The sequence below is a fragment of the Ambystoma mexicanum genome, chromosome 11 (genome assembly GCF_040938575.1).
Source record: "Ambystoma mexicanum isolate Mex_15411 chromosome 11, UKY_AmexF1_1, whole genome shotgun sequence".
Classification (NCBI taxonomy): Eukaryota; Metazoa; Chordata; class Amphibia; order Caudata; family Ambystomatidae; genus Ambystoma; species Ambystoma mexicanum.
In genome coordinates this window covers 888,345,896-888,361,265 of record NC_090934.1, presented here as the reverse complement: position 1 = coordinate 888,361,265, position 15,370 = coordinate 888,345,896, and the positions used below count along the sequence as shown (strand labels likewise).

Here is a 15,370-nt window from a genome sequence, read left to right as displayed (position 1 = left end):
CTCTCCTCATTCCCTTGCTTTTCATCAACTCACCTGCCCTTCCTGTCCTCTGGTGTGAGTTTGTAGCACAAATGGCACGTTGCTCTTTTCTGTTTCAAGAGAAAAGTGAAATAAATATCAAAGCTAGAGGATGGTGATGTCAATCGTGCAATATTTGTATGTGATGAGTTGGGGTTTCATCTCTATTCCTTTGTAGAAAACGTTGGTTCAACAGAACAATTGAATTATAAGGTAGTTTAGGAGATTGCATTGACAGCCTTGCCACTGAACTGCAGGCACATGTCTATACTCAAGGTATAGGTTTAATTCTGACCTATGAAAAACCGTGGTAAAATATCACTGGCAAACCATGGTCATTCAAAGTTTACCATATGCAAACCAATGATAACCGTGGCTTGCCTCTAATTGTGGACACAGGATAATTAGAATTATACTCTCCTAGCAGAAATACTCTATCTATCTATCTATCTATCTATCTATCTATCTATCTATCTATCTATCTATCTATCTATCTATCTGTCTATCTATCTATCTATCTATCTATCTATCTATGTCAGTATTTATCACTGGAAAATACTTCTTAAAGGGGGTTGTGGTTACTACCTGTGTGTTAGTGTGTGTGTGTGTGTGTGTGTGTCCATTCTTGGGATCCCTTAAGTCAGGGTGGAAAATAGAAGGTGAAGCACTTTGAGACTGAGGTCTTTATTTAACATCATGAACCAAAGCGCAAGGTTAAGAGACGGGTGCAGTATAAAAGAAAAGGGAATACTAAGGAAGAATATATATCATTACAATCGCATGATTTCCATGAGTGTGTGGCAACAGCAGCGACACAGGAAGCCCAGTCTATAGAGTATGGGAATGTTGCCAATTAATTGGAGTCACTATACATGTATGGATCACTTGTGAGGATGGGAAAGACTCCTCACACACCTAGGAGGCCATATATAAGCTAACCACGTCACCCCCTAAATATTCAAGCTAAGACAAGTAAATAAAAATTGCAGAGTAGAAATGAATGTCAATATATTGATGATTGATGATTGAAGACCTTAACAGTGAAGTTTTCCTTTTGCCTTGGAGTAGGAGTAACCTATTAAACTTGCTCTATCAAACTCCATCATTCAGAGTTGAAACTACAGAGCATATTGACGCAGTAGAAGTTTGGGATGCACCTTGTTTGGGAATAGGGGGTTACATTGTATTTTAAATCATAATTATTGGCACGGGTGATGCTCGATCACAAAGAAGTGTTTTAAAAAACGTGTTATGACGTCACAACTAATTAAATGAAGTCAAAGTGAGAGAAAAAGCAAGTGAGAGCAAACCCACTTCAGGGAAGACCCAACTGTGGGAAAGAAAAGATAACTTTAAAATGAGTTGTAGTTAGTGGAACGGTTGTTTAAATAAATTAATTTAGCTGCAAAATCCTTAGAAAACTAGTCTGATTGGTGGAGGCTGCCTTCATTGTTCCACTGCAACTTGAAAATACGACCTTAGAATTCCCTCATCATCCTTAAAAATTCTCTGTTGGAATGCATGTGGGAATAAGCATTATTTGTGAAATGGTTACTGTTTAGATATTCTGTGTGCCCATGATATAATATGACTTAGGGAAACATGGTTACTGGAAGCTCTGGGCATTGGTGCTTTTATTTCAATTGTTAAATGAGCTCCCAAAGCAGCAGATATTGACCTAAGTATGCCCTTTTAGGCCTTGCAATGGTTTCTAAATCTGCTGAATTACTACCAAAATAGTTTACTGTTACCACCACTTGGCCCCGTGGGTTTACCATGGCATTACAAGTGGTGCTATCGCAGTGTAAGTCCCCTTTATGACGTCCATAGGACTCTATGGGGATTTCTGCAGATTCACCATGAGCAGTAAATACACTCATTTTTGGAAGAAAACTGGAGGATTAACTTCCAGCAAAATGCTGGAGGTGAATCCTGCACTTTTCATCCAAACTCAGAATTCTGTGGTGTGGGAAAGTCTGCAGTAATTCTGTTACTGTCCAAAAATGGCAGTTGTAATGGAATTACCGGCACTTTTTTACCACTCGTAATGCGGCTCTTTGTTGGGATATGATATGTACAGCAATTAGTCATGCAAAATTGCCTGTAACGCAGGGCCTGATGGAATCGCCAACATAGTTCTTAAAAATCAACCCTTAAAATGGACTGAAATGTGTTATGCTTTCTTTGCCTGTATAATCAGAACTGGGATTCAGCAAGATACTTGGGGAACATGTAAAAAAATGGTAGCAATGGCAGTGCATCAGGCAAAATATTTGCAACTTTATTACGTCAAGATTTTAATATCCCAATGAAAAGGGAATGTCGTCACGCCTTGAAACATGCTTTAGAAGGGGAATCTCCACCACATACCACGCATTAGTGTTGAGTTAGTTAAGTGCTTGAGCGCATCTTTCAAGTCTAACTCACTGTTTGAAATTAATTTAGACTCCTCTGAAGCTGTTGACGGTGTTGATAGAAGCCCACTGTTGAAAAACAGTTTGAGTGGGGTATTGACAATGGCTTATTAAAGTTGTTAATTGTGTTACACAATAATACTTACTCAAGAGTTGGGTTTTGATATGAACAGGGCATCTTCAAACCCCATTAAGATCAAAAGAGGATTTAAGCACTGATGTATAGCAGCACGGCTTCCGTTTAACCTTTATGAGGCCAATCCTGATGGAACAATGAGTGCAGTTTGCAAATGTCCCAATACATTAGGGAAGTCTATTATACATTGGCTTGGGTATGCAAACAGTCTTCTTACATTGGATCAAACAACAATAGGTATTCATAGGTGCATAAAGGCTCTGGCAAATGTTACCCCAGTTAATAAACTGAAAATTAACATCAAGTAAAACAAAATAGTTAGTTTCAAGACAAACGAAGATAATGACAGCAATTTACTCTGGAAAATGGGAAATTGATTCATAGTGGCCATCCAGGATAGTGTTATTTGAGCACCATGTGTCATTATAAACACAATTCCAAAGCAGCTGAAGACACATTTCCAAATAAGATCTCTACAATCATTGAGGCATTGAGGGGATTTGCTATGAAATATGGGAAAAGTTATCTATCACTCATTAGCCAGGCTTAAGACAAACAAATCGACCCTTTGGTACTGTTTGAGGTCGAATCAAGGCCAGGTCCTTTGCCTTCCTGGCTTAATAACACAGAAGGCCAGTTTGGAAGGCACACTTTGGAAATGCCACAATATACAGCAGTGCCTTAAACTGGTTGGAATGGAGATAAAGATCACTTGAAACATTAGCCAAAATAAAAATGACCATGGTCATATCTTAATATCACATTTTCTAACTCAGGCGACATGCTAAGTAAAAGAACGACAAAGGAGATGGAGAAACAGCATTTCTGACAGCTATACACATGAACGCAGATATAAAGGGGTGATCTAATAATGAACACATCAGATGAAAAAGGGAGGCCACATGTGGGACTATAATTAGAACTTAAATGGCCTAAACTTTATACAACTGGATCGGTAGAACCTCAAGGTGCCACTCACAGGCTGCAGAGTTTCACTAGGTGTGTGCCTTCCCACTGAGAGGGGACAGGGCATTATTTTTATGAAGTTTAGATTTAATTTATAAGATGCTGCAGGGGCATTTCGCTGACAGAAAGTGCAGGAAATGGAGAGACCATATTGACACTGCAAAACTAAAAAAAAAAAAAACAGACTTTCAAGCCCCTTTTTATTCTGTGAGATTTAGGGCCTGATTCATGGAAGTGTTCTATAATTGTGCAATCTCATAGGAAAACGTTCAATAAATCAGGCCCTTAATGTATTATGGCATTTGTATTTGAGCCTCGGTGTTGAACTAACTCGTTTTTTTGGGAGTGCTGTATGAATGAGTTTCAGGTTTCCCTCACTTGTGCACTGGTCGTTTTTTTGTCAGAGGTAACCAGTTACAATGTTTTGTTAATATAAAAGGGATTGATTCGTGATTAATACGAATAGTACATTTATTGTTAGATCATTCACATTCTAGAAGGTAATGGTCTAACTGAATTCTGTTAATTTGTTATATATTTTAGTGCAATATAGATCGGTTGATTTTAAGAAAAGTGTATAAGGTTTATTGTACACCATAAAACATTATAAATAAATAAACAAATAGCTTGCTTATATTACCACTGAAAGAAAAAAGTAAACTCTATATTTAGAAACCTCTTAAGACCTTCTGCATGAATTTGCCAGTGTTCATAAAATCCACCCAGGCCTCATCTGTGCCATGGCAACACGTGCTGTCACATCTGCAACTAGTGTCAATGCAACTCTTTGTGGAGCTGTTACATCAGAAATGTTTTGTTTCAAAATGTAAGAGACACATTTTAGCATACTTTCGTTGGTTGGAGTTATCGGTGTTGGGACTCCCTCTCCCCTGCGCACTTCCTATTTGCTTGTTTCAGAATCTGCCTGCACCCTAGATCCTGGTTTATCTGGGGACCAACTCGAGGGTTCCCGATTGGTTGTCATCCCCACAAAACATTTTAGCATGCACTAGACCGGAGGTCTGCAAGCTTTGGCTCTCCAGATGCTCTAGACTACACCTCTAACGAGCCACAGGTTGCAGACCCCTGCACTAGACACAGGACATGTGTGCTACAGGAATCCGACTGTGGCTTTGTTCGCCTATAAAAGACCAGTTGAACAGGGATGCTCACTTGGGAAAGAATAAGGCCTTGATCCTGATGTCAATCTTTAAGGTGCACTGTGCGATTGTTTTCCAGGCAAAGATTTATCTTGTACATCACAGTTGCGCTCTGCAGCTCATTTTAAGGCCATTGAAGTTGCCGCAGAAGAAGCCAATGTATGGAATAACTGTTGACTTGTTGGTGTATACCCATGTGTGTACTTGTAAAATGTGAATAGGGGCAGAACATTATTTAAAATCTAGTTATTTACCAAAATGCTGCATATTCCCTCCACATTTGGCATTTTCAAAAAAATATGTTTTCTGCAATAAATATTTACTCCTACACCAAATGTATCCCGAGACTAGAAAAAGATCTTCCTGTAACCATTATCACCACCCCTCATAAACATAGTGCTACAAATGAACCTTTAGATTCATAATTAAATGTTGAGGTCTTGCACCACCACAATATGTTATCAAATTATTTAGTCCAAAATTAAATCTTAAATCAGCGTCTTAGACAATTTGGCAGTAACTAACATCTCATATTCACATCAGGAGCAGTTGGAAATGGATTACTAAAAACTAAAAGAGTTTCAAAAAAACAAAAAAAACAAGTTGATTGTCGATAAACATCAAATGCCCAGAAATGATTAAATCTATGTCAAGCCGTTTGGCATCAAAAGTGTACAACTGCAAACAATTGGGAATAACATAAAAAAGCACTTCACAGGTGTTTGTTGAGCATGAGAAAATTATGAAATAGTGAGTTTACTGTTGCAAAAGTTATGATGATTGCATGTGCAACAGCCAAGCAATATAATGTACTGTATTTGTAAAGTGCTCAACATCTGCTCTTAGGCTGCAGTTCAAGTTGCTCTACAGTGAGTTTGTTCCCCTTGTACTTATATCAGTGTATTTATATACCCGCTGCCCTTGCCATGAGGATGAATCCAAAAAGGTTTTCTAAATATCATGTGTAGGTCCTGTTTGGTGGCACTCAATTATGTTGAACAATGTGCCTGAATTGGATACCTATAGAATACCTATAGAACTCTCAACATATGCCTTCATGAAACATTTAATATTATTTGTAAACCTGTTCCGAACATGCAATAAATGAGCATGTACACTCATGATTGGAACGCTGGATTTCCAGGTGCTTTTCTTAAGGAATAACCAGTCAATTCATTGATTTCCAAACCAATTCTTTCTCATTCTACCCAGAAATCACGTGTCCCTACAATATGAAGTATCATGAGTGTGGACCGACCACCGAGAACACCTGTACCAGTGTGAGAAGAATGTCCCCCATGGACAGCTGCAAGAATGGCTGCTTCTGCCCACCAGGCAAGTTTTTGCATATATCTTACTTAACACCGCTCTGAATTATTTGCAACTGATCAAGGAACTGTTTCTAATACCATTTACATTTTTGATACAATATTTGTCATCAACAAACAGTGATTGCTAAACCACTCCATTGCTCTGGACAACCTACTAGACCATTGCTTTTCAGCCTGCCATGCCATTTCAGAAAGAGAACACCATGTGAAAATCAGGCTTGGTCCCACCTTAAGAAATGGCCAGTGCAGCCCAAACTTAAAGGTCACATCCCTTCTGCACGGGACAACAAGCAAATCCAGATATGTTTCAGCATCATCCCTGAGGTGTAGCTTGGAACTCAAGGTGCAGCAAGCTCGGGACCTAGGTCAGAGGATACTTGTCCCACTCTGGGATTTGGCCATATTAAAAAAAGTGGAAAATGCCATTTTGAGGGTTTACTCCCCCAGAACCCTCTTGAAACTGCTCCCACAACCACACTCGGCCTGATGCCTCCTGCCCCCACCTTTCCCCCATGTTTGTTGGAATGTCCTCTTATAGAGGAGTTTGACCCTTTGTACCATCTGTTCTCTTCGCACACCCTCTGCCTGCCCAACAGAAACACTGTGCCTTTGCCCCCGAACACTCAGACTCACAAACACATGCCTACATATATATATCCATCCACAAACATTGCGCCCTTCAACCATAGACTCACAAACACGCATACATACATATGCCCCCGCTACAAAAATTATGCTCCCACCCTGCCCCTAAACACATACATAGACACACCTGATATCCATTCATCACTTCTCCCAGGCTGCCAAGGAAGGGCAGAGGTCAACCCCTGTGCAAACTCATGTTTACCATTCGCCCGGGCTCTTCCTCGGAGGAATACGATCTTCGGTATTAATAGATCAAGGAGAATATACTGCGTTGAAAAAAGGACAGTTCAGCCCAATCTGCTAGGTCACATCCCTGCTTCAGCATGAGACCACAGGCAACTCCAGTGCAGTTTGGCTTAGACTGACAATTTTGAAAGAATCTTAAAACTTAAAATGAAAATTATATGAAATCTGCTGTCGAGACATATTTGTTTCTAGTGATATAACAAACAAATGTTAGAAGGTTGCACACTAATGTACAATCAAATGTTAGTTAATAATAAGACAAATGTATTCTCCGGTATCGGTGCTAGCACCATGGGTATTCCTGGCATTGTACCCCGTAATTATAATGCAATGATACAACAATCATACAGACACCACTATTTATTTACATCCGATGAAACTATTGCCATGTTAGATTTAACAATTTAGGTCCCATTACTTATTCATTCCCTTTGGTTGAAATGCTAATAATGTATGGATCCAAAATATGTCTCTTTTACCTAGTAACCTCTCTTCTGAATTCACTTCACCATAGATTCACTTTGTCACGTTTACCTCTTCTTACCTTTAGTTCTTCTGACTTTCACTTCTCCTAACAATCACTTCATCATTCTAGGCGGGAGACTCCCTCTAAAGCCCCTTCTTTTCTAAACCATATTCATCCTCATACCACATCGATGACTTGAACCCTAATCTTACAGTTAACCTTCACCACAGAAGACATTTGTTTTGTGGGTGAAGTAATGGGAGATAACTCCCATTGCAGCTTAAGCTCACTCCAGGAAATACTGAAAATGCAGCCATTTGAATTACACTCTAAAATATGCGTAGAAGGTGCTGATCAGCATTTATACTGAGAGTTGCATTCAAAATGGAGACCACATTGCCTGTAAACCAGAAGGCTGCCATTTTAATTTTGTACAAATTCCTTATCTACAGCCCATTAATTTCTTTTTACTCGGTAAACTTCACCAGACCAGACACTCAATTTACGAGACAAGAATGCAGTCCCAAGATGAGCAGTTTTCAAAAGTGTGCCCTTAATCCTTTGAGACAGTGGCAAATTAACCCACAGACATAGCGGAGTATCACATTTATATTGATCGGTGGGGCTGCCCAAATTAGCCATCAGATCTCCCAGTGACTCAGTTTACAAGTTAAAAGGTTGAGGGCAAAGAACTGGACCCATAGTGACACCAATTGGGCATCAGAAAAAAAGTGACTCAGTTGCTTCAATGTTGACTGATCGCAGTTTTAAAGAAAGGAAGCAAACCAAATAAGAACCCTCTTCCCAATCCCCATGCAGGCTTTACACATGGATCATGTTCCTTAAAGATCTTCCCTACATGCATTACTTCTAGCCCAGGAGTAAGTAAGTTGCCATTCTTAATTGCAGACTCTCCTTTTCTGGTCTTTTCCAACGACAAAACTGCTCTATGAATCACACCTTCTTTTGTTGCAAAAATGGTGCCAGAATTCCAACTATTCCAAACATCAGCTTACCTCTCTTCTCCCCTTCTCTAAATATATTTAAGTTGGAGGTCAAATTCCATTACATGATCTATTAGCTACAACACAGGAGAATCATTCATATGCCCCGGGACCGTATCTCTCCAGCCCTGAAATCCGTTCTTTGGATCCCAGTGGATGCAAGGATTAAATTTAAAACCCTCTGCATTGTCCATAAGGTTTTCTAGGGCCTGGGTCCAAAATACCTTCAGCTATCCCTCCGTACATACCTCCCATCTCGAGCCCTTCGCTCCTCTACTTCTAACTCCCTCAGGGTTAGTCATTTTGTAAAGAAACAAGCTGGGGGTTGATCTCTGTCTTCAGCTGGTGTCTCCCTTTGGAACAGCCTCCCGGCCACCTTGAAACTTGAGGAAAACGATCTCCGGTTCCAGAAGCATCTCAAGACGTTCCTCTTTGCCTCTGCCTCTGCCTCCCTTCTCCCCTGTTGATCTGTTTCTTCTTCTTGTCATCGTGCACCTGGCCACCTTCTGTCATTCGGGCCCAGGTACCTGCTCACCCTGCCACCCTCCTGCGCTGCCTCCAGGCCACCCTCTGCGCTATCTGTACCCATACAGTCCGCCCCCCATATTTCTTCTGCAGTTATCATATATACCATATCTGACAAATTTTTCACTTGCCACTTGCTGGCTGCACTACCATGGTTTATTGCCCTTATTTATTATTTAATTATTATTGATTTATTTCTGTTTTCTGCTCTGCACTTTCCACTCTCCCTGCCATGCACTTTCCCCCTTTTCCCTTTCCCTTGCACTTGCGCTTTCTTAAATGTCACTGGGCCTAGAAAGATCATTGTTTTCTTTTTTGCGCTCCCTTGTTCCCCTCCCTTTTTGCCTGGTCGTGCTCTGAAACACTTGTCTACGAGTGTGATATAAATAAAATATAATTTCATTTCATAAAGGAAAGGTCCTCTCTAAGCAGACAATCTCATGATGGAGAGTGATGTGCATTAAACTTTGCTATGAGCTATCAAAATAGAAATGTCTAGAACGGGTTGAAGCTGATTGCACCAGTGGTCAGGAGACCACCTATCCATTGAAGAGCTGTGTTCCACTGCTTGACATTTTCTAGGCTGCCTTGTATGCTTCTTTACACACTTTTTCCAAACATTACTCTATGGACAATTGGGCAGTAGAATATGCCAGTGTGGGTTGTTTGAAAGTGGCGAGGGTCCTGGTGTTCGATAATGAATTGACACAAATTCTGTTTCCTCCTGTTTATTATACTGCGTTCTGAATTTCTGAAGACAATGAAAATTCAGTGGGAGGAAGGAATCCAATGGAGGAACAAATTGCTTAACTTTTGTAATGATATATTTGCACTGATGCAAATTCCGTATTGCCTTTTCACCATCACTACTGAGAATATTATTTACACTGTATTTATTTGGGGTTTTTTAAGCCAAAAACCTTGAAGGTGTGGCACTTAAAAGCACCAAGGATACCTACATTATACAGAAGAGGCAAAAGAAGATGGAGATGGAGTACACATAACACCCCAAAAATTAAAATCAATAGACAAGCAAGGGATAGAATTTTAGGCTATTTCCATCAATAAAACAGTTGGTACATAGTAATAGGGTTTCGATATGGGTGCAAGCACAGACAGACAGAAATATGCAGGAACCACAAGATTATTAGTGGAGTGCTGTTATCTGCTCATTAATGTTGAGAGCCTGGAATCGAGTCCCATGATATAGCACCATGTGGAGGGAGCTTGGCGGCAGTATTCAGTCCTGACATCTTTTCCACAGTCTGTTACTTTGAAGTAACAGGACAGATCGCCCGCACTTGCGCAATCGGAATGATACAAGGCCCAGTAAGATCATTATTTTGTCCTCCCTGTCTTTCGCCCTCCTTGTCTTGTCGTGCCTAGAAACACTTGTGTACAGGCGCCTTACAAATGCAACGTCATATATCATATAACATATCATATGTGCCCGGTTGTTATTTACAGATTGTCCTCTGCTGGCTGAGGGATTTTTGATGGAGAGAGCTGCTTAGTGGGGTGTGTCTTGTGACCTTGCACAAGACATGCGTGTGCGTGCGCGTGTGTGTGTGTGTGCCCATGTGTCATTGATAGCAGTATTTATAGAGATGAACTGTCATCCGGATTTGATTTCCTCTGATCTGATCCTTTTTATTTTAGGAACTGTACTTGATGATATCAAGTCGTCTGGCTGCATCCCCCCAGAAAAATGTTTTTGCACTTTCAGTGGCACCACCTACGCTCCAGGGAGCTCCATCACCACACCTTGTCGCAGCTGGTAATTTCCTATTTTTGCATCATATGCCCTCTGTTTTTTTTCAGCCAATGTGGTCTGCATGACCTAATCGTTGAAGCCTCCCAGTAATCATGTCAGATGTACACATTTATGGCCTGGTTCAAAAATCGTGTTTCAATGGTAAAATAACATGAAAAATGCATTGTGAATCAGGACATTAGTCTTTACAGTCTGAACAGAGGTGTCACTTAAATGTGTTCAGCCATTCCATTCTCTAGTAGGTGTGCTGTAGAACGTGAGAAGCCAACATTATACATCAGCATCTTAGGTTTCAGAAGAAGATGAGAGATTGGAAGGTATCTGTATTTGTCACTTCACGCATCAAGGCAAATTCATTTGCAAATTTCTTTGCAGTCCTGAAAATTAATTTAGAAACATAAGCTATCAAGTAATTTATAAACTTCTATGAAGGAAGATTTGGGAACAACGGCAACCTCATTTAAAAAATGGACATACCATAAAAAATGGTACAGTAATGGCACTTTGGCCAAATTGCACCACTTTTTGGAACGCCAACACATTTTCGGGTTACAGAAGGGACCTGCTGCCCTTGTGTCAGTCCATTCAAATACAATAATTCCCTCCTTTGCATGAAGCCATTCCCCATGCAGATGTGGACCACAGCACTTCTCCACGTGCGTGTCCAAGTATGGAATATGGTGCGCTACAGATGCACTTAACTTGAAGGCCTCCAAATATCGACTGGTCGTCTTGTGCTCCAGTGTTGGGCTTTGGCAGAGGAATGGTGGAAATCCCACAACCCTGCTGCACTCCCTACTCAGGGTAGGCTGACATAAGCCAGAGGTTCCTGGCAGGCACAGGGGTCCCATCATGTAGTTAGCCAGCAAAACTACTACTGCGAAGGTCTGTTTTGCCACTGAAGCACCCCACAGTCAACGTTTGTGGTGGTCCTCACGGAACCACACTCAACAGCTAGGGTCCCGGGTACAGTGCCTCCAAGAGTGTTGTGGATAATCACCAGTCTCTTGGGGTGACTATGCGTACCCTGAAAGAGCATGTATCCCCAGATTGAGAAACAAATAGTACCATGGGATCCACTGCCTAGTGCTGCTAAATGCGTGCTGATTTGAGTGCACCCACTGCACATAAATGATCTACACACTGACACTTCACATAATGAATTCACCAATTTAGGGGCTTGTCCCATGGATTTTATGTCAATACAATCTGTCTTCGAAACAATACAACCCCGGCGCAACACAGGTTCAAGTTCTGATCCCGTGGTTAGAAACCACTCGCTGGTATTAAGTGCGTTATAAATGAACAATAAAATATACACAAATAAGGCAAGTGAACAATATGGAGGTATGAATTACTACTGCTCATGGACTTTGAAGCATTCTCAGTTTTGCAATGATGTGTTTACCTATGTACTCATGGACTCATTGTGGAGCATAGCCTAGCCTCACGCAAACATGAATTTAGAACAAGAGAAGCAATGCTGTTTGTATAAACCTTCGAGGCTGTAGCATATACGGCAATTAAACACTTCCATTACTATCTTCCCTCAGTACGTGCGCTCGAGGTCGGTGGAGCTGTAAGAAAATTCCATGTCCTGCCACCTGTGCTGTGGAAGGAGGTTCACACTTTACCACCTACGACAAAACTATGTACAACTTCAATGGAAACTGTACCTACATCATATCTCAGGTATAACACAACATTGACACTTTTCTGATTCATTTACTTTGGTTTGATGTTTTCTTTTTTTCATTTAAGTATATGCTATTAATTAAAACATATATAAATTCAACACCAGATGGTTCATAACAATTTTTTGGATTGCAAGCCCTGCGAGTCAATTTGTAGGGTTCCAGAAGTACAATTATTTATTTGCCTTTTTAAAGGGCTCACACAGCCCACGGGTATCGAGGCACTGTTACAGGAATTTTTTTTTTGTTTTGCTTTTAGTTGCGTAATTGTTGTCTTAGTTGCGGAGGCTTCTAAGCGCGGAGCCGGGGACCGAACCTGTGTTGCTTCGTGTCGTCTTGCTTCCAAGACGAACACATTGCTGCTGAGCTATCCTCCCGGGACAATGATAGCGTAATAACATGTTGGACTGTTCATTTACATGTCAACACTTACCATAGATTAATGCAAGTACATTTTCTTGTGTAAGATCTTAGTTAGAATGTATTCTTATCATAAATATAATGGTATAGCACACAGCTCTATCTGAGGATATCCTCTCTTGATAGCAGTCTTACCTTAAACTCATTAGCTGAAAATCTAGAGGCCTGAACATTGTACTTAAATTGAACTCAAAATTACAGAATACATTGCACTGGAACTGGGGGAGAATAACTGATGTGTGAGTTGCATGGGACCAGAGCTCCTGCGGGGCACCCAAGAAGATTTTCTAATCCTCCATCAACTTATCAACACTTTACCAGCTAGCCTAAGGTCACCAGGACACTACATATGATATATGATAGATTATTTATAACGCGCTTAATACCCATAGGTTTCTAAGCGCGGACCCAGGGATCGAACCTGTGTTGCTTCGTGTCGTCTTGTTTCCAAGTCGAGCACGCTGGCGCTGAGCTATCCTCCTGGGACATAGGAAAGGCAGTATCAATACCTGCTCCACATTCGGAAGAGGAAGGTCGTACTAGCATATTCTCTAGCTGTGGGAGAGTCATGGCTAAGAAATGATCACCCTATAACTGACAGAACACTCCCAACCTTCATGATAATTACTTAAAACATAGCCCACCTCAACAACCAACCAAACCTTCCAAGTAACAGTGTGCAGCCGCATTCATCCGAGAATTCCACCTGACACTAACCTGTCTTCTTCACTCAGTTTGCTACCGGAATGAACACATGCGCACACTGCCACAGCTCCAGTAGTTTGAATCTGTAAAATGAAGGGTGAGAGATGATGTGGTGGTGTGGGTCAGGCCACTGGTCCCTAAAGCAGGGGGAATTATGTAGAACTTCCCTAAAACACGAGCACATTTCAAGCTGGGCCAGAAAGGATATTGTTTTAGAGAGAAAGGGAGAAAAGTCAAGTTGAACTCCAAAAGCAGGACCTGTAGAGCGTTAGTTGAGCGGTCGGATTTTGCAGGGGGTTAAAGCCTGTGTTGAGGCAGAGAAGCAAAGAAAAGACGCTCAGTCGACAGCAGCTTGCAAAGAGAAAGACCAGCAAGAGTCCGGGAAGGAGCGCAGACAGCTTGACTGTGTATAATTGGCAGAGGTGCAGGAATGAGTGCACAGGCCATAGAAAACCTAGGGCATTCTCACAGTCACTTCCCTGCCACAGCCATCAACACTGAGGAGATACAAAGGTGCCCTCCATAGCACTGAGCTAGGAGTGTAAAGGGGGAAGGCAATGGACGAAATGTGACTACCTGTGAAGAAAAGGCCAACACTAACAGAGTCAGCACCAACATCCATCATATGCCTATTAAACAAAAACCAGGAGGTCGTCTCTGGAGGATAGCTCAGGGGCAACATGCTCGCCTTGCTGCACCACAGGTCAGATACCCGGGTCCACGCATAGAAACCTTTGGGTATTAAACAATTATAAATAACCTATCATATCATATCATTAAGCAGGTCCCGCATCTTCCCATATTCCTAAATCTACACGTCACTGCAGGACGAGAGGTCCCTGAAAATGAAGCGGGACGCATCGGGACAGTGAAGAAAGCAGATTTTTATAAAACCCATCCATAAATCCCACAGATTCTCTCAAAATGTAGTGCCTCTAATTTGTGAAGTGAATTGTACTAGAAGACCAAGAAGTGGCAGAGGAGACCAATGAAATAGCAATGTTCCTCACCTTAGAAATACTGCTCTTACTTCACAAAGTAAATCACCTGAGACACAGCTCGGAACTAGCTAAAAGGAATGGTTCGGTCAAAAAATGTTATTGTCCCTACGGGTGGGCCATGTGTTTTTAAGCCTAAGTCGCTCGATTTTAGAAAAATTTCCTATGGACCTTACCCGAGTTTTCGTCCATTAAACGCACGTGAAAACAGGCATCAGGGCACTGCCATTTTGTGATAATCCTATCACTTGCCGCATCGCCCTGGCTTACCTGCTTTTGCGGCACTAAATCATATCCCCCGCCCCTGAGCCTGACATTATCAAAACATTCATATTCCCCGCCTCTCTCCGTGACGTTACTGTGCTGCGTAGGCAAACGCGCCCAGTCGTCTTCTACGCGACTTCACACAGAACCAACCCGGAAACCAACACAGATCAACTCACAACACAGCGCGCCACAATTCGGAATATGAAACTGTACTTTCAAATCAAACAGCAACACGGTACATTTGGTAAAGTACATTTATTTAACATTAAATGTTTATAGATTATTCAGCAATTGGCATATTAAATTGGAATGTCATTTTTTTTCTTTTCTCTCTATCTGCAAATCATGTTCCGTTTTATCGTGAGTCACGCGCAGTTACTTTATGGTACACCGGGTGTTGGTTTTCGTTAAAAGAAGCACTTTGGTCGCATTGTGAACCGCAAGGCTGTTCCAGCAACTAGGCACTAGGCCAGCGTAAAGGTTGATATGTTGCTTCTAGCCGCTAGTACCGCGTAAGGGCATATGGGCCCTTGGCGATTGTCCCATAAGATCGTCAAAGTGGTGCAGTTGTTTACGATAAACTGAAGCTGGCGGTTGAAGA

General features: G+C 41.4%; 1 protein-coding gene across 1 annotated transcript in view; it reads left to right on the top strand.

The window, feature by feature from the left end:
- LOC138505058 (mucin-2-like) overlaps positions 1-15,370 on the top strand; it is an 894,965-nt gene that overhangs the window by 98,535 nt on the left and 781,060 nt on the right. Inside the window, exons 6-8 of the mRNA XM_069625383.1 lie at positions 5,907-6,029; positions 10,571-10,688; positions 12,239-12,377. Coding sequence (XP_069481484.1) covers positions 5,907-6,029; positions 10,571-10,688; positions 12,239-12,377 — 380 coding nt within the window. The remainder of the gene's footprint in view (positions 1-5,906; positions 6,030-10,570; positions 10,689-12,238; positions 12,378-15,370) is intronic.